This window comes from Tenrec ecaudatus, chromosome 6, assembly GCF_050624435.1.
Source record: "Tenrec ecaudatus isolate mTenEca1 chromosome 6, mTenEca1.hap1, whole genome shotgun sequence".
In the NCBI taxonomy this organism is placed as follows: Eukaryota; Metazoa; Chordata; class Mammalia; order Afrosoricida; family Tenrecidae; genus Tenrec; species Tenrec ecaudatus.
Genome location: NC_134535.1, coordinates 122936783 through 122959969, shown reverse-complemented (window position 1 = coordinate 122959969; position 23187 = coordinate 122936783). Strand labels below are relative to the sequence as shown.

Sequence of the window (23187 nt, the reverse complement as noted above, 5' to 3'; positions counted from 1 at the left end):
CTCCCTAAGGGGCTTTCCTGGATATGTCCTTGAAGGAAATTATCAAACTGAGTATCACATCATCTTGAGCCATGCCATGAGTGCCTTGGTTGGAAGACCATGGATCAATTTTGTAAACGCCTCTGTCTAACGTACTGTATTAGTCCCAATAATGGTCTTGTTTCTGCTTTTGTAGTCCCACCTGTGACTGTAATGTATGGATGTGCTACCAATCATGCATTTGCGACAGTTCTTTGGCACTCCCATTTACCTCTTGAAGCTCGGTATCTCAGCAAACCATTGGATGCCCTTACGACCTGTGCTAATGGTCTTGCTCTTCTAGGTGGTATGTCTTTGTCATTGTCCTGTTTAGGACTTAATAAAGTTTTCTTTAAGTTTAAAAAAGAAATGAAATAACATGTCTACCTTATCTTGCTACACGCATATATCTCCTTTACAAGCATAATTGCACCTGGGTGTTCTTCAGAATGCAACCTCCAGTGTATGATCATCACTGCTATTGTTAGGACATAAATACTCTCCAGTCCTGTGACATCTTCACAACTACTGTTATGCTTGAGCCCATTGCTGCAGCCACTGTGTCAATTCACCTCCTTTTAAGGTTCCTCCTTTTATCTGACCTCCTACTTCACCAAGCATGATAGCCTTCTCCAGGGACTGGTCTCTACCCTAACATGTCCTAAGTACAAAAGACAAACATGTCAATCTTGATTATAAGGAATATGTTTTCTGTACCTCCTCAGAGATAAATTTTTTATCTGGATATACATGGTACTTTCTTTTTTAAAAAAACAATTTATTAGGGGCTTATACAATTCTTAACAAAATCCATACATACATCAATTGTGTAAAGCACATTTGTACATTCATTGCCCTCATCATTTTCAAAGCATTTGCTCTCCACTTAAGCCCTTGGCATCAGGTCCTCATTTTGTCCCCTCCCTCCCTCTTTCCCCTCCCTCATGAGCCCTTGATAATTTATAAATTATTATTTTGTCATATCTTGCCCTGTCTGACGTCTCCCTTCACCCCCTTCTCTGTTGTCCATCCCCCAGGGAGGAGGGCACATGTACATCCTTGTAATCGGTTCCCTCTTTCCAACATACATGGTACTTTCAACATTCTTCTCACACACTGTAATTCAAATGCAGCAATTCCACTGCTGTCTATATTACTCATTGTCCACAATTCACGAGCTTATGAGGCAATTGAAAATGCCATGCCTTGGGTCATAGGTACCTTTTAGTCTGTAAAGTGATATATTTATTCTTTAACATTTAAAGAGGTTTTATGTGGCAGACATGCACAGCAAAACAAGCAATTTGATTTCTTGACTTCCACATGAGTGTTGATTGCGGATCCAAGTGAAATGAAATTCTGTATAATCCCAAGCTGTTCTCCCGTTATCCTGATGCTGTCTGTGTGTCTGGTTGTTAGAATTGTGGTTTTCTTAGCATTGAACCCATACCAAAGGCTGTAGCCTTTAATCTTCATCAGTAGAATTTTTGCAAACAAGGTGTGTCACCTGCAGATTGCAGGTTATTAACGAGTCTTCCTCCAAGCCTGATACTGTATTCTTTTCACACAGTCCAGCTTGTCCAGTTATTTACTCAGTGTAAAAACTAAATCAGTGTGTTGAAAGCATGTTACAAACACATCCTGATTTGAAAACAGGCAGTATTCCCTGGTTTTAAAAATACGGGCTCTTTATCTGTATACAGGTTCCACATGATCACAATTAAGTCTCCTTGAAGTCTCACTCTTTGCAATGTTATCCATACTTATGATTCGCACAGTCTAATGTGTTTTCATAGTCAATAAAACACAAGTAAACATCTTTCTGGTATTGTCTGCTTTCAGTCAAGATCTGAGTGAAATCAGCAATGATATCCGTCATACCACATCTTCCGGCTTTGGCTTGAATTTCTAGAAGCTCCGTGTTGATGTGTTGCTGTATTTGTTTAATTATCTTCAACAAAATTTTACTGGCATATGATATTAATACTATTGTTTGGTAACATCTTCATTCTGTTGGGCATAGAGACTTATACGGTCTCTTGCCCGGCCTGTCATTCTGATTCTTTAGATCTGAAATATGACCCAGGCATCAGTACCTTTAAGAAACCTTTAACCAATATATGCGTGTATCGTCCATATAAGGGCAGATTTAGAAGCTGCATAACTACTCAATGAGGGAAGAAGGGTTGTTGAAACACAACGTAAGATGAGGTCATTTACCTGTAGGACAAGAAGTGCCCATAAGGTTTCAGAGGCTGATTATTTCATGGAAGTGGGTATTTTTTCTATGGGGTGACTGGGGGGTTCGAATCACCATTTGGACTAAGCAGCCAAGAGCTTAAATACTGTGTTGTCAGGACTCCTTTTATTTCCTCTGTGAATGCGTGAGTGTGTGTGTGCAACAGAACGCACACACAGACAATGAGAACAGGACAGGGAGGTGTCATCAGCCGAATGATTAGAAAACAAGGGACATGGTGTTCTAGAGGACCCTTGGATGTACGTGTCCACTGCACATGCTGCTGGAGAAAACTTGATGAGGGCAACGAGAACATGTCTAGGAACGTGATGCCTGATCCAAATCCAAGGTACTCTGAAGTTGGAAACAGATTTTTTGCTGTTGTTTTAATGAATGTGAAGGTCAGTATGAGGGGGTACCCCCCACCAAAAAATGGAATTTTTTTCAAAGCTATGTATTTAATTTTTTTATATAACAGCTTTATTACCTTAAAAGAACACTCCATTACACTTAATACATTTGTCAAATCTGTGATTACATTATTGGAAACAATTTTCAAACTCATCTGTTTGGATGACTGACAGCCCCTCCTTTGTTTTTTCCTTCATCTCTTCTACTTTGTCAAATCGCTGTCCTTTCATGTCCCTCTTCATTTGTGGAACCAAAAAGAAGTCATAAAGACTAAGGTCAGGTTAATAAGCTGTGTGGGGCAAGAAATGCATGATGCTTTTCGCCAAAAGCTGTTGGACAGAGATAGCTGCATGAGCAGGTGCATTGTCGTGGTGGAAAAACAAGTCCCCCCATTTGCCACAAATCAGGTGTTTTGTATCACACAGTGTTTTTCAGAACCTCTAAATCAGCGATTCTCAACATGTGGTTACTGACCCCTTTGTTGGTCAAATGACCTTTTCACGGGGGTCGCCCAATTCATAACAGTAGCAAAATTGCAGTTATGAAATAGCAACAAAGCCATTTTATGGTTGGGATTCACCATAACATGAGGAACTGTATTAAAGGGCCACAGCATTAGGAAGGTTGAGAACCACTTCTCTAAATAGAAAGCTTGATTAACAGTCCGACATGGTGGAACGAACTCCAAATGCACCATGAGTTGACATTTTCGTCCATTCTGGAAGTTGACAGATGTCCAGAACCAGGTTTGTCATCAATCGACATTTCCCCTCTTTTGAAACAAGAAAACCACTTGTACACTTGAGTTTTTCCCATAGTGCTGTTCTTGTAAGCTGTGTTCAACATTACAACAGTTTCTGTGGCATTTTTCCTGAGCAGGAAACAAAATTTCATAGCCACATGCTATTGTTACATTGGCCATCACAAAAAATAAGGTTCACATGAAACTGCTTTTATGAAAAAAATGACTGTGACCAGAGAGAACCTTCCAAGGCAATGCCACTGGGTGCGCTAACTCAGAGCATGTTGCTGGATGCTCGCCTAGTGGGGAAAAAAATGCATACTACAAAAGTTCTGCCCGCAGAGCATTTTTCTGTGTGTATTTGTTGGGGGTGGTGGTACCCCCTCGTATATGTGATGAACATTTAAAGATAAAACGCACCTGAGGTGGGGGCTGTGGGTGTATGGGGAAGACGTCAACTCTTAATGGGAACAAATAACAAAGAGATATGAATTACTAATAATAGATAACTTACAGTTAAGAAATAGGAGAACAAAAGAAGAAATTATCTTTCCCAGGGTAATGAAAAGATGCTCAACTCTTTGGGAGTCATATGCAGAGTTTGTGGCCTTTCTTAAGTAATTGTATCTTTGTGAGAGTCAGCATGGCAGTAAACTACTAGAAAGAAATGAAAGAAAATGTTGCCTTTTAAAAATCTATATGAATGTAACTTGCATTTCAAGTCTGTATATGAGTAAAGCTAACTCCTTTCAGCTAGCTTATTGTAAAGATAATTATACAATTTTTGTTTAAAAGTATATTGCTTCATACATTTTCACACTGAACTTTATTTGTTTATCCTCATATTTCTGCTGTAGCATATAGGAAATGTTGACTAATTCATGAATTGAAACCTTTGGATGACAGCAGGATGAATTCTCATCATAACAGCGTTGCTGTTTTTGCATCCTTTCTCAGGTTGAGTTCTTTTGGTTTTACCAATCTTTTAGTCTATATGCAGCTATGCCATTATATAAGGAGAAAATAGCAACTCTAGTCCCCTGCCCAGCCCACTGATATTCTGTAAAAAGCCATGTTGTACAAGAAAAACTCTGGAACAATAAACTGGCAATGACTTGTTCCCAGTGTGCAGGGATATTTATGGACTAAAATGAAAGGAATATCAGTGAATTCAGATAATTTTATTAGGATTATTTTTGAAAGAAAGGAAATACCAATTGTAAAATAAGAAACTTTTAAAAAATGGTAATACCCAAATACCAAATCAACAGCCTCAATCTTGTGGATTTAAATAAATGATAGTATTTTAAATGTTAAATGCTTCTCTATTTCATTTGTTAGGAGCCCTGGTGGCACTCTCATGTAAGCATTGGACTGCTAACTGCAAGGTCAAAGGTTCAAACCCAGCAGGTCCTTCCTGGGCGAAAGATGAGACTATGTGTTCCATAAAGATTTATAGTCTTAAAAACCCTGTATACAGTCATTATGTGACAGAATCAGCTGGATAGCACTGGGTTCAGTTTTTTTGGGTTATTCCACTTGGTTACAAATTACTTAGATTTTAAGATTCGTTAACAAAATGTATTTTTAGAAAATGATGGAGAGGCATAGGCAGACTGATATTTGGTTGAGATGCAGTAGCACATCGAAATCTAGTACTAAGATGAAAACATATTTCCAATCCACTTGGTGTGGCACTGCTCCCCAACCCAGTGGCAGGGGCCCGACCCTGGGATCCCTTAACCTAATCAACTGCTGCAGCAAGGACCTGGTCTGGACCTTACACTAGTGCCATGGTCGGTGTCAGTTTGGTTTTTAAGTATTTACTATTATTCTTGTCACATATGATTATGGAATAACACATAGAGAAAATAATATTTTACATGATACATACATATTTTATAGAACAGGTAATTTGACAGATTAATTCTGAGACAGAATGATAGAACAATGTTTCTACTCATCTTAAGGCACAGGAGATCATTTTAAGACTGAATAATAAGAGGAGCAAATGAAGAAGCTACAACTAAGGAAGAGGAGACTATTCTCTTGAGCAAATTCAATTGGGTAATAGTTTAAATGCAAAGTAACTCTTCCTCTTCTTCACGTGGTCCTGAACACCACCTCATAGTTCTTGGTGAATTTGGAAGAAATAAATTAATTCAAATCTTCAATCTTTACCAATGCTGCTGTCTTCTCACAAACCCAAGAAATTTCAGCACTGCAGCGGGAAGCATAAATATTTTCTTTCTGAAAGTAAGCACATCCTTTGGATCCATTGATGTGGGCAAGTTCATTCCTACTGAATCTGAAAATAAACCATTTGAAAGTCATTGTAAATCCCATATTTTAAATGTGACTGCAGTTGTCCTATCAGCCAAAACTCACGTGACTGGATGATAAGCAATTTCCACATCCACAACTCATCTAAGTCCCTAAAGATGCACACTTGAATTACTGGTCTTAAATTCATTATGATCCCAGATAGGATTCCTTAGAACACTTAAATTAGGGTTTGAGGATTTCTATTCCCCCTATTTACGTGGCAAATCAATCTATATACAAAAGTGAACTCAAGACATGTTCATCAGGCCTAATTTTGCATTAGTGAACAACATTCTCGAAATTTTTGTCTTGTGTCTAATTGCTATTGTTTACTTGGCAATGTTCAGTCACTTGAGTTTTTAACCGGTATAGTGAATATTTCATATATTTCAGTCTAATAAACTTTCCTATAATATATATATTCCTTTTCACACTAGTATTTAAAATTCTATATCATTAACTAAATTAAGGATATTATTAACAAAATTAATAAATTACCAAAAGCCCTGTGTACTACTCATTATTTTGCAAGATTGTAAGAACCTGATATTGTTGTTTCTAAAACAGATGAAAAATATATATAACCATTAGATATATGAATGAATTTTGAGCGCATACATAATTGTAAACCCTAATCTAAGAACAATAAATTCTTATAATATGACCCTGCTTAATACTTCTCATAAAATGATCAGTGAAGATATGGGTGGAAGAACAAAGTATGGTGAAGAAGTCAGATGGTGCCTAGTTAACAGAGTGTGGTGATTACATAATTTCATGCCAACTTGAAGATATATGAAAGAGTAGGGGTGGTAGTCAACCTGTCAATCAAGTCACAGCTTGATAGTGCCTCCTTGTGGGTGTGGCCTTTTCATAAGGAGAGCCCTGGGTATCTTCCCTTCTCTCTCTGGCTTCACCTTCCTGCTCGCTGTCCTGGTTGCTGCCAGAGCCCTGATGCCTCCACCATGATTGGATCCACACAACTCTGCACATTGGATCTACACAACCTGTGGTCTTCCTGCATTCTGCATCATTGCTTGTGACTGTGTGAGTCTGAAGAGGGACTAATGGACTTATCAGACTTATGGACTTGAGTTGGACTGGGTTGGGATACTTTCTTGATATATAAATACTGCTTGATATAAAACTCTTTCATATATATATATGTCTCTCCTCAACCTTGCCTAACACAGAAAGCATAGTGTCTGGAGCCTTACAGACTTGCTTAAACACACAGACATCTAAATGAGGTGCCAGCTAAGACCACATAGAGGAAGCACGCCACCCCTGTGTAATCTGAGGATGTAGAATACTAAAAGCCAAGATTGGAGGAGGGAATTGTATAAGGGCTTTAAATTTGGACCACCAGTTTTTCGAGGCTAAGGATGACAGCCCAAAATCCATTTGCAGAGGCCCTATGTAGTTTAAGACCTTACTTAGAGTATTGAATAGGAATGTGAACTGTCTTCTTCACAGACAGGAAGACTTGGAAAATAGATTACTGCAGATAATTGGTTTAAATTTAACATCTAACCATTTTCTTAATTTGACCTCTTCTTAACTTCTCCTAGTTTTTATTACTTTCTTTGAAAATGAGCTTTTTCTGTTTTAGTTTAGTGTTTTTGTTTTCTTCTTTTTGTTCAATCTTCTTTATATGAAAATATATTTGTTCAATTTTCTTTAAATCTAGAATAGGTAAACCTATAGAAACAGCCACTGGGTCAATAGTTTCTTGGAGGTATAGCAAGGGAGGTTGTGGGAGATGAGAAATGCTAATAACAATGAAGAAAAGAAAGAAGAAAACATTCCAGAATAGATTGTAATGATTGCAACAAGTCTTTTTAGTGTATTTGAACCATTGGCTTGTAATATATGTGAATTATATTTCAATAAGATGCTTAAAATGAACTCAAGATGGATTAAAGATATATGTAAATATAAACCCTAGAAGTGTAAGAATCATCAACAAAAATTAGAGGAAAAATTAAGGGCCCCAATATAAGACATAAACACACTACCAAGTATAATGAAAAGTACTTACATTACAGAAAACACAAATGGAGGGTTGTAATATCCTAAAAATATGGCAATGTTAAAAAAGGGAAGTAAAACCTCTCACAAGTGGACCAATAGTCATTATCATGATAAATGGAGAAAAGATTGAAATTGTCAAGGATTTCATCTTGCATGGGTCCCTAATCAATGCTCATGGAAAGAGTAGTCAAGAAATCCAATGATGTATTATTGTATTGGGTAAGACTTCTGCAGAAGACTTCGTGAACAACCCTGGAGAGTAAATATGTCACGTTAGGACTAAGATGTCCCTGACTCGAGCTATGGTATCTTCAGTCACCTCACAAACACATGAAAGTTGGACGTTGAATAAGGAAAACCGAAGAAGAATCATTGTGCTTGCATTATGGTGATGAGGTAAGCTACTAATGGAAGCTGGTGGAGCATATTGAAAGTGCCATGGACTGCCAGAACAACAAACAAATCTGTTTTGGAAAAGGTACATCCTCCTTAGAAGAGAGGATGTTGACACATCACTTCTGGTATTTCGGACATGTATCCGAAGAGACCAGTTCCTGGAAAAGGACCGTGTTCTTGGTAAAGGAGAAGAGCAGTGAAAAAGAGGAAGATCGTCCAAGTGATGGACTGACATAGCGATGGCAGCAATGGGCCAAAGCACAGCATTCCTCGTGAGGGTGGCCCAGCACCCGGCAATATTTCCAGACAGTCACTTTAAGTTCAAACCGGCTTGATGGAGCCTAACAACAACCATGATAACATGCTTCTGGGTTGGTTTAACCAGTCAATCTTCCTATTAGCATCTCCCCTTAATCATTGGCAACACCCAGCTATTTCACAATTACATGTTATTCAGATGTAAAATTCTCTGTGAGCCCAACATGGCTTTTTTCCCAAATGTTCTATATTGCAAAGCCATATTATTTTCTCACTTGGGCACTGGATTTACTAAATCTTAATCTTTGTGTATATACTTGCTCACAATAGCCTTTGCTTGGCTTGAATTCAACAAGGGGTCATCTAGCAGGGAAGCAACAAAGTCCACATGGAAGAAGCACACCAGCCTGTGTCATCAGGCGGCATCGATGGAAATAGGTATCAGAAGTTCAAAATTAAGCACCCAGATTGACATGAAAGAACATAAACAAAGTGGAAACCCAAAGACTACCTGTACCTGTGAGATAATTGGACAGTCCCTCACAGAAGGGCCACATGAAAGGGATGATATATCCAGGGTGTAGTATACCACTGTTGAAACACATAACTATCCTCTAGTTTGCTAATATTTCCTTCCTGCTACTATTATGGTCTTAGTTTTACTTCATTAATCCCAGTAGATGTGTACATGTTCCTTTGTATAATTAAGATCTTAATTCTATTCAATGCATGAACTCCAAGCTAGATAAACCCTTCATAAATAGTAAGGGATGTAATGATTCCTTGATGGTACAGAAAGAGAAGGGGAGAAAGGGAAACTGATAGCAAGTATGATTATATAACCCCACTCGAGGGGAACAGATAACAGAATGGTACACGGACAGATACATTGGATGGTGTAAGATATGGAAAAAGATAAAAATAAATAATAATATTTAAATATAAGAACAAGGGTTCCTGAGTGTTACGGTGGGAGAGGGAGGGGATAAAGGGGAGCTGATATCAAAGAGTGTACGAAGAAAGAAAATGTTTTGAAAATGATGGTGGCAGCATTGTACAATCATGCTTGATCTAATTGAACTCTAGATTGTTATAATATCTGTAAGAGCTCCGGATAAAATGGAAAAGTAAAAAAAGAGAGAGCCTTTACTCAATAGTCTGAAATGGATATGTAACACTGAAACTCCATTTCTCTAACCTGAAAATGCTCCTCTGTAACCTGTGCTAGCCAGAGGACTCAGTGTTTGGGGACTCTGAAGCCTTTCTCTGGAAGCCATCCCATGCTGTGATGAGGAGTGGGGGAGGGTGAAAATGATGATTACATCACTTTGTGAGTGGAAACATTTGTTAGACTTCAGAGTGGACATGAAAATACATTTACATAGTTTCGTGGTCTATTCCTGTAAGCTCTCCAGCCAATCAACGCTGTATGGAATTTATTTTTAATCACCCCACACCCAGTATTGCATATGCTTCAAAATTGTTTTTGCTTTTTCATCTATTAATCTGTATGTATTTTGTCATTTTTGTGTATGTGAAACTAAATTAATAGATTTAATAATATCATTATCATGATTAGGGAATGAGACTTTGCCTGAATTAATATTTGTCTGAGTAGAAATAAGCATGGTAAAATTTTGGAAAGTAGATGTAGATAAATTCTACCTAGGGAAAACACATAAACGTAACATAGTTTGTTATTTAAGGGATTTGGTGAGTCTCACCTGGAGTCTAGTATCTTTGATAGATAATGAGTGATTCTAATTCAGTTTAAAAACACTAGGAAAACGTAGATTGAAGAGTAAAACAAAAGTAAGTGCAATGAATCAAGTCCTTGCTGGGCCTGGGAGGGGATGTAGGTGGGAGGAGTAAACCTACTACACCCTGAAATATGTCAATGAATCTACATCTTATTTCATACGCCGCTAGCACTGCACTGCACTGTATTCCTAAACCTCCCTGCCGTGGACTCAGTTCTGACCCAAGCAGACCCTCTGGGACAGGGTAGAACCACCCCTGTGACTTTCTGGGCTGCTAACTTTTATGAGAACAGAAAGCATCATCTTTCTACTGAGTTGGCTGGTGGTCTCGAACTGCTTACCTTGTAGTTAGCAGCCCAACGCACAACGATGACACCACCAGGGCTCCTACAGTATTAGTATAATATCTATGATCTCATTGTTTTAATATAGTTGTGACTTCAGGGGGGATTCTAAAACAATGTTCCTCAACAATTGGGGGGTTGCAGTGGCTGAAAGAAGGAAGATTGATGGCGTAGTGGGTTTCCCATTGGGCTGCTAGGTCACAAGGTCTGCACTCCACAGGAGAAAGAGGAGGTTTCCTACTCCCCTACAGTCTTGGGAAATCCCAGGAGCCGGTCTACCCTGTCCTTTGGGGGGGTCTGAGCTGATTAGACTTGACAGCAGTAACTTTGAGTTTAGTTTTGGTTAGGTGCCCTTCACACATTGTTTAAAGCTGACATGTAATTTTTTGCATAAATATTTTCAAACATGTCACTTTCCGAGTATGACATATTCTAATTGTAGTTTAAGTGTTTCCATCAAAGCAACAAAGTGATAGATTTAGCTCACTGTAAATTCATGGAAAATGTTTGCCATACAACCTAGCTAACCAATCCTCACTGAGAAACGGCTTGTTGAACTAATCAGTCAGGTCAGACTGGCTTTCTGTTGGAAAATGACTGACAAATATGCAATTTGAATCAATGTACCAATTTTCATGTGAGTTCATATGGGGCCCCCCTAATCTATGAATGCTACGGCCGGGGAGCCAGATTAGTTAAGCACTGAATGTGTGCTCTCCAGACACTCCTGACTTTGCCACTTAATAGATGAGACACCTCAGACAAGTTATTTAATCTCTCAGTGACTCCATTTTCTCCCCTACAAAATGATCATAGAAAAGTGTTTACCTTGTAGAGTTAAGATTATAAAGAAATTTGAGAATGCTATTATATATGTTGGATAAAATAAATTCATAATGTCAATCAAGTGCCTTGCCATTAGTTTCTCAAACAAATGATATCAGACACCCTTCATTCCATTATTTGTTACTGCAGCTTTCTTCCCTTTGTGGGTCTAATCCAAGTGTACAATAATTCTTAATTAGCATTTATTTTCTTGAAATTCTTTGGAAAGCTTGATCTCTCCCTGATGGTTTGAGACTTACAAGGAGACAGACGGAGAAGAACCATCCTCCCACAGCCAATTTCTGCCATGTGGGTTCCACGATAATCCCAGCCAGAAGAACGACAACTTGGGGAACAACTGGGACCTGAGAAAATCCTGGCAGAGAAAACAGAAAACATTTGCATAGGAGAGCCACATGCCATTTTGCAAATGCAAGGCAGATGGGAGTCTTCTTTAAATTCATTTATTACCATTTTAATGGACTGAAGTCCCACCGTGAGAATCAGAAATTCCACTGGTAGACCTTTCAGGAAAGGGACAATTTCAGTAATTTGAACAAGAACTCCAACCACACCTTTTCTTCCGAGCTGTCTAGCTTCAGCAGGGTGGCGTTCCTGTCCCTGCAGTCTTGTCTACTGTTACTCCAGGTTTTCTCTTCAGTACTTTGAACATAATAGCAGCTGTTTTGGTGCCATTGCCACATTTTAGGACAAGGATTGCATTTGTGGTCTACAAAAGAAAGACATTCTGCACAATAGTAGAAACTCAATGACTCTAGGTCGGCATTTCCCCTAGTGAGCCATGCCCCCGCCCTCCCATGAGCTGATGGAATGGTTGGTGGAAGGGGTGCTGCAGAGTCAGATGCCTACGCTTGATCTTATATTATAGGCTAGGGCACAAATGTTTTAAATGGAGGTGAGGGGTACATTAAGTAATTTTTTCCCTCTGAAAAGTGGGTGATAGGCCAAACAAGTTTGAGAAACGATTCCTGGGGATAATCTTGAGTTAATTGTGTTTAATAAAGCAATAAGGTCTTAGTGCTAGCACACAGAAATAGTCCACTGTAGAGGCCTTTTTAAGTAAGGTCCTGTGATTATGCCATGGATGGGGAGTAACCAACCAAAACTCAAACCCACTGCCATCGAGATGATTGTAACTCCTTGGGTCCCTGTTTTCAAGACTATAAATCTGTACAGGGGCAGATGGCCTCATCTGTTTCCTTGGAAATGACTGGTATGGTTTGAATCTCCAACATGTTTATCCCACTGTGCCACAGATCCAAATGCAGCTTTCAGAGTTTAGTCTTCTGGCCTCAAAATTGCAATGATCAGCCACAAATTGTCAATGAAATGAGGACTTTAAAGCACTCCATTTAATTTAATGTAAATGATGACTTTAAAAATTAGGACAATTCCAACCAGCTCCCCAACTTTCCCTCTATGATTCTCAAATATAAGAAATGAAGTTGAATACACATTCGTTTTTCTTGTGTCATTTCAGTGTGAAACTCTTAAAGGGTCTTGGCGAGCATGTCTTTGAGGAGAGGCACATACGCATGTGAATAGGGCACCAGTTTACACACGACTGGGTAGCAAGTCTATGTGTGTTTACCTGACTTTTCAATGACAAGCTGCTGACAGAGCTTGGTGGCCATTTGCTCCTGCTTCTTCAACAGATTGGAGATCTGTGATTTGAGAAAGTCCTCATCCGTGGGAAAGTTGTAGTCGCTCAGCTGTGGGGAGGGGTTACCTTGCTGTTGGCAGGTAGTTTTCTGAAATGAACTCAATTCCTCGGAATCCAAGTCAATGATATTCGATGTCTGAAAATCTCCAAGACATAATACATAACCTCAGATAAATATTTAGATAAGCAAAAATATGTGTTTATTCTCACCTCATCATAATTGTGCTATTATGGAGGAAATACACTAGGTACATTTCTATTACCAATGCTTTAAATCCCACCTTTATAATTTTATATATAACCGAATTAAGAGCACACTTAAATAAAAAAATGAATAATTTTAGAACTCTGAAATGTTATGTTAGGCAATTTTATTATTGTCATTCTTTTTAGTAAAAGGTTTTTGCTTCCCCTCCCTCACCCCCTTTTTCGAGATGGTTGGTGTGAATTTTGTGGTTCTAATAGGAATGGAGTTTTTAGAGTAATAGATATAAGCATTGTCCTCAGGCTCCATACAGGACATCCCGAGTATTCTTGCATTTCCATGTCTTGGGCACCCTCCAGGCAATGAGTTCCACAAATAAGGGGGTGGTTTATGGTTCATAAACACTAGGTAGGCATACTATACCTTGTTGCCTGGGAAACTAGAAGAGATCAGATGATGTGGCCTCTGTCTTGGTGTTTATAGTAGGGGGCCATTCAATGTTTATCCTTTTATGATTGCTAACATCATTCAACATAGTGAATTCCAGGCTCATCCATGTCATGAGGTGTTTCATGGTTTTTCAGGGATGCATAATATTCCACTGTGTGTATGTTCAAGAATTTCTTTATCCATTCTTCTACTTCCATCTCTTTACCCATTTGGCTTATTTCCAGCTTCTTGCTATTATAAACTGTGCTGAACTGAGCAAAAGACAGCATGTCTGTTCGTGCTCTGTCTCTTGTATCGCTGGAGTGTATGCCCAGTAGACTTATTGCTAGGTCCCATGAGATTTCTATCCCTGGTTGTTTTAGGTATTGCTGTATAGCTTTCCTTAATGGTTGTATATATTTCAAACTGACCAGTAGTGTGTAAGCCATCCAATTTCTCTACATCCTCTCCAGTGTTGTTTTCTGGTTTTATTTTGGAATTGAGATAGCACTGTGGGTATGAGTTGATATCTCATTGTAGTTTTGATTTGCATCTCCCAGATGGCTAGTGATCTGGAGCCTCTTTCCACGTGTTTGCCCACCATGAGAATGGAATTATTGATGAACTGTCCATTTAGCTTTCCCCACTTTTTAATTGAGTCATTGCTTATTTTATTATTGAGGCATTACAGAATTCTATAAATATTGGTAATTAGACCCTCATCCATTGCGTTATTACTAAAGATTTTTCCCCAATCTGTAGGGATCTCTTTGGATAAAGACTTTTGTTGCACATAAGTAAAACCTGGATTTTTAATAATTGCCTCAGGTAAATTATCAGCACAATAGGTATAGGAATTTATAGCACTGCAGTTAAGGGAGAAAAAAAAGAAAATTGAGAAGTGCCCTTGTATGATGAGCCAATAAACATATACCATCTTCATCATTTTTTAAAATGTGCATCAATGTATATATATATATATGTATATGTATATGTGTGTGTGTGTATGTATATATACCATATTGAATGAAGGGGGAAGAGCAGAGTGGAGACCCAAGGCTCAAGTGTCGGCCACTGGAGATCCCCTTATAGAGGGGTTTAGGAGAGGAGATGGGTCAGTCAGGGTGTGAGGTAGTACCGATGAAGAACACAGCTTTCCCCCAGATCCTGGATGCTTCCTCACCCCAACTACCATGATCCAAATTCTACCTTGCAGGACTGGTTAGGGCAGAGGTTGTACACTGGTGCATATGGGGGCTGGAGGCACAGGGAATCCAGGGTGGATGATACCTTCAGGACCAAGGGTGTGAGGGGCGATGCTGGGAGAGTGGAGGGTGAGTGGGTTGGAAATGGGGAACTGATTACAAGGATCCACATGTGACCTCCTCCCTGGGAGATGGACGGCAGAGAAGATGGGGAAGGGAGACTCTGGATAGGCCAAGATACGACAAAATAACAATGTATAAATTACCAAGGGCACATGAGGGAGGGGGGAGCGGGGAGGGAGGGGAAAAAATGTGGACCTGATGCAAAGGGCTTAAGTGGAGAGCAAATGCTTTGAGAATGATTGGGGCAGGGAATGTGCGGATGTGCTTTATACAATTGATGTATGTATATGTATGGATTGTGGTAAGAGTTGTATGAGCCCCTAATAAAATGTAAAAAAAGAAAAGGGAAAAAAAAAGAAAATAAGTAGGGCAAAGAATGTACAGATGTGCTTTATACAATTGATGTATGTACATGTATGGACTGTGATAAGAGTTATATGAGCCCGTAATAAAATATTTTTAAAAATGTGCATCAATGTAGATGGTCAACTGCTGATCCTTATAATTCTTGGCTAATTAATATGCTGCTACTTCTAAATTATCATACTCTTTCTGAAAAGACAAAATTACAAAAGACTTCTATATCAATGAATGAATAGACATTCAAAAATCTTAATTATGAAAAAGTAAAAGAAAAATAAGTATATGACAGGAGACACCAGTTTTATTCAGAAAATAAACTCTCCTGGCTACAAATCCCCTGTTAGTCTAGCAACTTACAACTGCACAATTATGAGTCCAAAGCAAGGGGATATTCATTTGTGGCCATGGTGCTAGTGAGGAGATCTTCCATTGCAATGTAGAAAGGGTTTAATTCCATGTTCCTAAGTGAAATACAGCAGAACATCCTGTCTCATTTGAACTGTCACCATTCACTGTACCCAGGCCACTGTGACTAGAGGTTTTCCATACACTAGAAAGGACTTCAAAACGTAGATAAAATGAGTCTAGTTCTAGCACTAGAGTTAAATGCAATGGGGTTGTCTTTCTCTGAACACAACCTTGCAGACTCCCTGTTCCTCCTCATTGAAATAACGAGGGAGTGTGTACTACACTGAAGAGAGGATTCGTATTTCAGCAACTATCTAGAAAAGGAAGAGTCTTCTTTACCACCCAAGCTAACTTACCTAGGAAAAAACAATAATTATGACAAGAATGTCATATAATATTATTATGCTCCTTGCTAAATTTGACCTAGATTAGATTATCTTTTAGGACTAGAGAATGGAGAATGCTCAGGATGGCAGAAAGTATAAGAGGATTCAGCAGTCTAGCACCTACCGCATTTTCTAATCTGAGTTAAGATAGTTTACAATATCCTTGCCAATCACCTCTCTGGGGTTTTATACAAATATACTTACACATAATCCCCAAGGTCACCAGCCCAGTCAGCAGCAACAGACAAAGGGTTATCAGACTCAGGACAGCCCAACGCCATACAGCCGATGGAGTTGGATCCCCTGAAGAAAGTTAATAGACAGAGGAGTTAGCGACCGGAATTGACTTTTAGTTTTTTACACCTTGGGTTTTTTATGTCTATCTGTTAGGGAACTTCTAAGAATTCATCTTTCTCCTCTTGCCTTTAAAATGCTCCTGTTTGGAAAATACCAATAATCACACATAATCAAGATAGCACCCCATCTATTTTCACCCATTTCCTTGCCACTGTCCTTGCCTTTCAGAATGTTTCGCTTAATTATAAAACTTTTGCTTCTTCAAGTATACTGGATGTATTAATAAGATGCTGGTGGAACTGTGTCTCTGGGTGACTTGACAATAGGAAAAAATACCCCCTCCTCTTTATTTTTTGTTTGAGACTACAAACCTCCATAGAGCAGGGCTGTCGTGGATTTTACTTTTAAAGATTATCTATCTTATCGATCATCTTGTAGATAATGAATGAATAATGAATGAAAGAGTGAGTAAATGTACAGTATAATCTAAGGTGGCAGAATAGTCCAGAAAGCCAGTATATGACTTCAAAATTTAGCGTCTTTAATTTTTTTCTCTGCAAAGATTCTCGGATTTCTCTAACCTTCTGATTCCTGGATTTATGTCTTAATGGTATCTAGCACAATGTTAGAGATAGTTAACGCGACCCCCAGGTGCATTGTTATCTTCGCCCTAACCCCTAACTGAAACTCAAAGTAAAGAGGAAGTGAAGTTTAGACAATTCAGGACAACAGCCTGAACCCTGAACAGATCATCGGTCGGTACAGAATGCCTTCTGATGGGTTCAGTCAAACTGCTGACCACGGAGATGGCTGTATCTTCCAGTGGGATCTACAGGCATGAGCTGAAGACCAGAAGAATTCAGTCTTGGATCCACCACATACCAGGTGTATGAACTTCAACAAGTCTCCTCATTCTTTCAGCCTCAGTTTTCTTATTTACACAATGGAGGAAGTCCTCATAGTATTCCATTTCACCATAATATTTGGAGAAGAATATCAGGTTATCTATATTAAATACTATACAGCTTTTAGTTGTTAGGATTTACTCAGCATTGTCCTGGAATTTAAATTACACTTTAAAAAGTTAAGTTACACAGGAGAAACTCGCTCTTGTTCAGTTTAAAACAATTCATCTTCTAGGTGATTTTTTCCTTGCAACAATTCATACTATCTAAAGCATAAAGTCTTTCCACCCTCTCTATTTTAGAACCCCTGAAATGGCTTTTTAAAAATGCCCATTTGCCTGCTATCTTCCACAATGTATAAAGACGAGGCACTGCATTTGTAAAACAACTGTGGACATAGAGTTCCTAAGCCCAGCTCTCGGGTGTCCATTTTGGAGATTCCACGGCATACCCTTCTTTAACATTCTCATCATCAAAGGCAACATCATCAATGCATTTAACCCTCGTCCATCCCTCCCAGGTTACCCGGCTTTCAACGAACTCCTCTTACCTCTTTTTCTTAGCTTTGGACCCTGGTTATTTCCTGCTTCTGCCGAATTCTGAAATGTGAGTGTCGCGTAGGTCACTTCTTCAGACATCGTAGGAGAAAGCACTGCTCTGCGCTTTGTAATTAATGTTTCCATTTCTTCAGGCTTGGGAAGAGCATGTTCTTTTCAAGGCTGGAAATCTTTATATAGATACTCAACTGGCCCAGAGGACAGCCCACTGGCCTGCTCTAAGAACAGAATAACAATGTTTCTGTTCTGTTCTCTCAGAGGTAGAGAAATCAAATCTTGTTTGTGCCCCCCCCCAAAACTGTTCTATTGGGCGCTAATGCAGATATCTTATCGTTGCATAGTTCAATCCCATCAAGCAGTCTTGTACAACAATCTGCTACCACAATGAGTTTCCAAACATTCTCTTCCTTCTTGAACTCCTTCACATCAGCTCCCCTTTACCTCTCCCTCACTGAGCCCCCCATGAGCTCTCATTCTACTTGCTAGCTCTATAGGTTCATCAGTCCTGATGAACACAGAAAACCCCAAAAAAACACATATCAAAAATTACAGAAGTTTACCTCCAAATCTTATTTTTTGAAATCAAAACATTATAAATCTCAGTGGTGTGCCTTTCCCCTCCCATAAAGAGTTACAGTCTCCGAAACTCACAGGGGCAGTGGTGTGTGCTCTCCAGAGTCACTACGAGTTGGCATTGACTCGATGACTGTGAGTTTGGTTTTTTATACTGTCCCCAGCAGGTTGCCCCCATCGAGGACATACCCAGGCAGGCCCCTAAGAGAGAGTGCCCATCCCTGGGCTGGCTGCAGAGGGGTGGAGGTCATCTATTGACAAAGGCAATCCAACTGAGGGCAAGATTACCTATATTCTTGGTTAATGGTCAGAAAGATTTCAGAGGAGGTGTCCTAGTGAAAAATCATCACAAGATTATACTACAAAAGCCAAACTCCCTGCCATCAAGTCTATACTAGCTCTAGAGGGGAGACAACAAAGTGTTTCTGAACATGTGTCAAAAAGGAAAGAGAGCTGGGACATGAACTACCCTTTTCCCCCGAAAATAAGACAGGGTCTCATATTAACTTTTGTTCCCAAAGATGCACTAGGTCTTATTTTCAGGGGATGTCTTATTTTTCCATGAAGAAAAATACAGTACACATTTATTGTTTATTGTTTTATTAAAAGAGACCTCACACTTCCTGTCTGCTCCGGCTGCGCTGTGATCAATAGTGAACTGCGCAGTGGTCCCCCTGCTACGGTCCAGAGTCCAGAGTTATGGTAGCTTGGGGGAGGGGGATTATTTTCAGGGGGTCTTATTTTCGGGGGATGCCTTCTATTTCAGCGGAGGCAAATTTGTAAGTAGGTCTTATTTTCGGGGGATGTCTTACTTTCAGGGAAACAGGGTACTACACCATCAAAGCTATGTGTGACTGAATCAAAATCAGACACCACGTGTTCTTATAGAGTTGGTAGTGGTTTGGCTCTTACACTAGATAAGTATAAGCAGTAACTTCTGAGAAACCTTTCTTTGTCTAATACTTTCTAATAAAGAAAGTCAGGAAGGATCTTTTGTTGATTCATCCAGCCAGAATGGGGAGGACAAAGGAGATGTCTTGCTCCTATTTGCGTGTCTAGGTATTGAGGGGAACTCCCTTAGGTCTGCCCTAACCCTACCCCTCACTCTTCTTTGTCTATGTTCCTGTATTTGCAGTGCCAATGCTCTTCTGTCACCTAGATCGGTCTTGTTCCTTTATGACCCCAAAAAGATTGCTCAAGGCTGCTGTCCTTTTCTGTCTTCTTGGGCTTCACTTTGGCTACTTGGTGGTCAGAAAGTGGATGTGGGCACTCCTTTTGAACTTCTTTTAGGGCTTGGGATGAAACCGGACTCTGTGTGTGGGGGGGTGCCTTTGCTTTTAGGCACTAATTCAGAGGCTTCAACTAAATGGGGATCCTGATAATGGATTTGGGGCTGTCACTGCCATCCATAGCCTTTTGCATACTGGGGTGCTCCAAATTTAAGCTCTAATACAGAATAATTCAAAATTGTTTACAAAAAGGGATGGTAGTAAATGAAGATTCAATTCAGAGATTTCAAAGATCCAAGGAACATAATAAAACCACAAAAGACCTAATTCCAATATTTTCAAGTTGGTTTTGACTCATAGTGATTCCATAGGATTGTGTAGAACTTCCCTCTCTAGGAACTCCAAGTTAAGCAGAAATGAGAACTGGTGGGGCGAGCAAGTGGAACAATGCCCCGAGGACAGTACGCGATGGCGCACAACTCCAGATGCTGGCCGTTCAAGCCCTGACGCAGACCAGTGGCAGCTCCAGATAAGCATTGTCACATCGTTACATTGTTACTATGTTACAAACTGCCCACCCTGCAAAACAGCCAGTCCGCAATGGAAAATTCCTCAATTGCCTTTACTTCAGACCAGTACTCTAAAACCCTTCCCCTCCGTTCCTAACGGGACCCGTGAACCTCACCCTGGAGCTCTGAAAGAAACCTTTGAAACTTTTTCTGCCTTTGCCTTCTTTTTTACTTTCCATCCCCCAAACAGCCTTACACCCCAAGGCTGTGATCCTTATGGAAGCAGACTGGACAAAAGAGAATTAAAATTAGAAAGAAAAAAATGGCCACAAGGAGGAGCCACCGGATAAATTTTGTATAGAATTGATTTTGAAATGGATATTCATTCAACTTGGGTAATAAGCGAAGTTAAATTAGTTAAACGATTCAATTATTTGATATTTATATATAAGACTGATAAGGCAATGATGAGCCGGAAGTATTAATGTAGTGAGTTGAACAATAAAACAGTACATAGCATTGATCTGTGTGCCCAAATTTGACCTAAGGATGGTGCACTTAAAGATCTTCTAGAAATAAAAAAAGGTATTATGAACTGCATAATTCTCACTTCTCTCTCCCTTTTTGATCAGTTTAGCGACACTGTGCTAGCACCTATCATTGTAGTATCATTTTGTTGTTTCTTTCGCCTTCACACATCATTGCCTGCTCATCAGTCCCATTCAGAATTTTCATACCCTGGCAATTTCTTAATTCATCTACGTCTTGTTACTATCATCCTAGTGGCATTTTCCCATCAATCCTTTAGCCACAACCCAGTTAAGGGAGTTTGGTGGTATCTAAATTTGAAAACATCATATCATTGAAAGATCCTGATCTCTGGGTAAATGCTATTGCGAATTACAAAGGAAAGCTGCAATTTGCTTGCATTTCTCTGTCTACATGGGTAGAGTTAGGAGTGTGTGTTTGTTATCCAGTACAGCTATCCCCGAAATACCACACATGGATGGGTTTAGCAAGCGGAAATTTAGTCTCTCATAGTGTCTGGGACCTGAAATCAGAATTCCGATGTCAGCTCTGTGGGAAGGCTTTCTCGGTAGTCCTGTCGAAGATCCTTGTCTGAATTCAACATCTGTTGGTCCTGTGTTCCTTGGATGTCTCTGCATTACTCCTCTCCTTGATCCAGGAGGTTCTCAGAGTAAAACCTGGAGTCCCAAGGATTTCTATACTACTCGCCCAGCTTTTCTTTCTTACTGGTAATGAAGTACCCTCCCCTCCCAGCTTGCTTTTGAGATTAAAGACGTGATTTAAATATGGGTGGGGCCTACATCATACCCTCTAGGAAAACTCAAGATACATTATTCTAATCCTGCCTCATTTATACATAAATGTTATGATGCACAACATGTAACATGGAGGATAATTACATCAGATCATAAAATGAACGACAAAAACACAATGCTGGAAATCATGACCAAGTCAATTTGATACATGTGTGGAAGGGACATGATTCTATCCATAACAAATGGAAATGCCCCTTCTACATAGATTCATTCATTCAACAGATATCTTTTGGGTGGAAATGGTATTATGATACCCTCTTAAAGAACCATGGAATATTGAAGTATTGTTATACAATCAGAGAAATCTTTTTTAAACAAAAGCATCAAAATATGAGGCTATTGTTTTTGACATATCTCCCATCTATATTAGTAACTTCTGAAGTCAGTATCTTCACCTCTCTAATCTGCAAAACGCTGTGTTCTTTGATTTATGCCACGCAAAGAATGGTGGTTTTGACGTCTTCAAGGAACTCCGACTGTGCTCCTTTTCAACGTGCCTTGAGTTTGGGGAATAAAACGGAGCCTGAGAGGACAAGATCAGGGCTACAGGGTGAATGGTGTACGATTTATCAATCAAATGCTCATAGGGCAGACATTGCTATGCTTGGAAACTGAACAGGCATATTGTCATGATAGGAAGGGAAAACCCTTCACAATAAGTGGCCTTCAAGAAAACACATCAAGATTTCACCTTGGAAGTCCTAAAAAACAGTCTCTAGGCTGACCTCTTTGCCTGGAACCTAACTCACACAGCTGATGCCCTTAGAAGTCAGTGATTTAACTGGGTCTTTTCCCAAAGGTACTCTAAGGTGACCAACACACATGTATTAGTCAGAGAGCTTGTCTACAGCCATCCATTGATCAAAGAAAACATGTTTTATTTGGAAATAAGTCTGTGTGTATGAACTGGAGCCCTAGTAGCAACACTTTTTTACTTATCCTAGTATATTTTTGTGCGGATAAATGCCAATGATTGAAATGTATAAGGTGAGTCTGTGAAGTTGAAATAGAGATCCGTGCCATAAAAACAGTGAAGCTAGGAAGAGGGACAGGGATGTGGACTGATATCTTTGAGCAACAACTTGAAGAAAGCTATTACCCAAAGTCTAAGAAAAATAAAGTTATAGAGTTCAAATCGGAGACTCTTGTCTCCATGTTGACTTACACTATGCCTTCTCCATGAATATTCAGCTCCAATTACAGTGTCTGAAGCATAAGGGACAGTCAATAAATATCTACTTGAAATAAAGTTATCATTTATGCATGAAAACTTCTTAATGTCTAAACTACCAAGTAAATGAATGTTTACATTCCAGGTTCATAATCACCAGAAATTTTAAATACAAGCCTTTTATCCCACTGTGGCTATCTGAGCCAAAAAGAAAGAAATGACATCATGAACAAAAATAAAAGGGAAAAAAATATGACTACAATGATATCGGTCTTGTAGGCCAATGAAGAGACGCTTAGCAAAGTCTCTAATATTTAGAAAAGGGGAAAGAAGATAGTGTTACGTGTGTCTCATTTTGCCTCCAATTCTATGCTTGACTTTTGCCGAGTAACTCAGCTTATGTTTAGAATATGTGTGAAGGGAGTGGAGGAATTACACAGTGTTGTCA

At 39.3% G+C, this 23187-nt stretch overlaps 1 protein-coding gene across 2 annotated transcripts; it reads right to left on the bottom strand.

The window, feature by feature from the left end:
* Positions 1-5567: 5567 nt before the first annotated feature.
* Positions 5568-17995, bottom strand: CLEC12B (C-type lectin domain family 12 member B). Of its 2 annotated transcripts, none has more exons than XM_075553102.1 (6): positions 17908-17995; positions 16360-16458; positions 12965-13180; positions 11928-12082; positions 11613-11728; positions 5568-5718 (listed from the first exon to the last, which is right to left on the bottom strand). In XM_075553102.1, the coding sequence occupies exons 1-6, from the start codon at positions 17993-17995 to the stop codon at positions 5568-5570; spliced, it is 825 nt and encodes a 274-aa protein (XP_075409217.1). The 2 variants fall into 2 exon arrangements, with proteins under 2 accessions (XP_075409217.1, XP_075409218.1); XM_075553103.1 differs by having other exon boundaries at positions 5568-5631.
* Between the last annotated feature and the right edge of the window lie 5192 nt (positions 17996-23187).

Excerpts from the sequence above, each read along its gene's own strand:
- CLEC12B (XM_075553102.1), bottom strand. The coding sequence starts at position 17,995 with ATGTCTGAAGAAGTGACCTACGCGACACTCACATTTCAGAATTCGGCA. Across the intron at positions 11,729-11,927 it reads TAGACAGCTCGGAAGAAAAG|GATTTTCTCAGGTCCCAGTT; the intron begins GTGTGGTTGGAG and ends TTTCTCTGCCAG. Across the intron at positions 5,719-11,612 it reads TCTTCTCCGTCTGTCTCCTT|ATTCAGTAGGAATGAACTTG; the intron begins GTAAGTCTCAAA and ends GTTTATTTTCAG.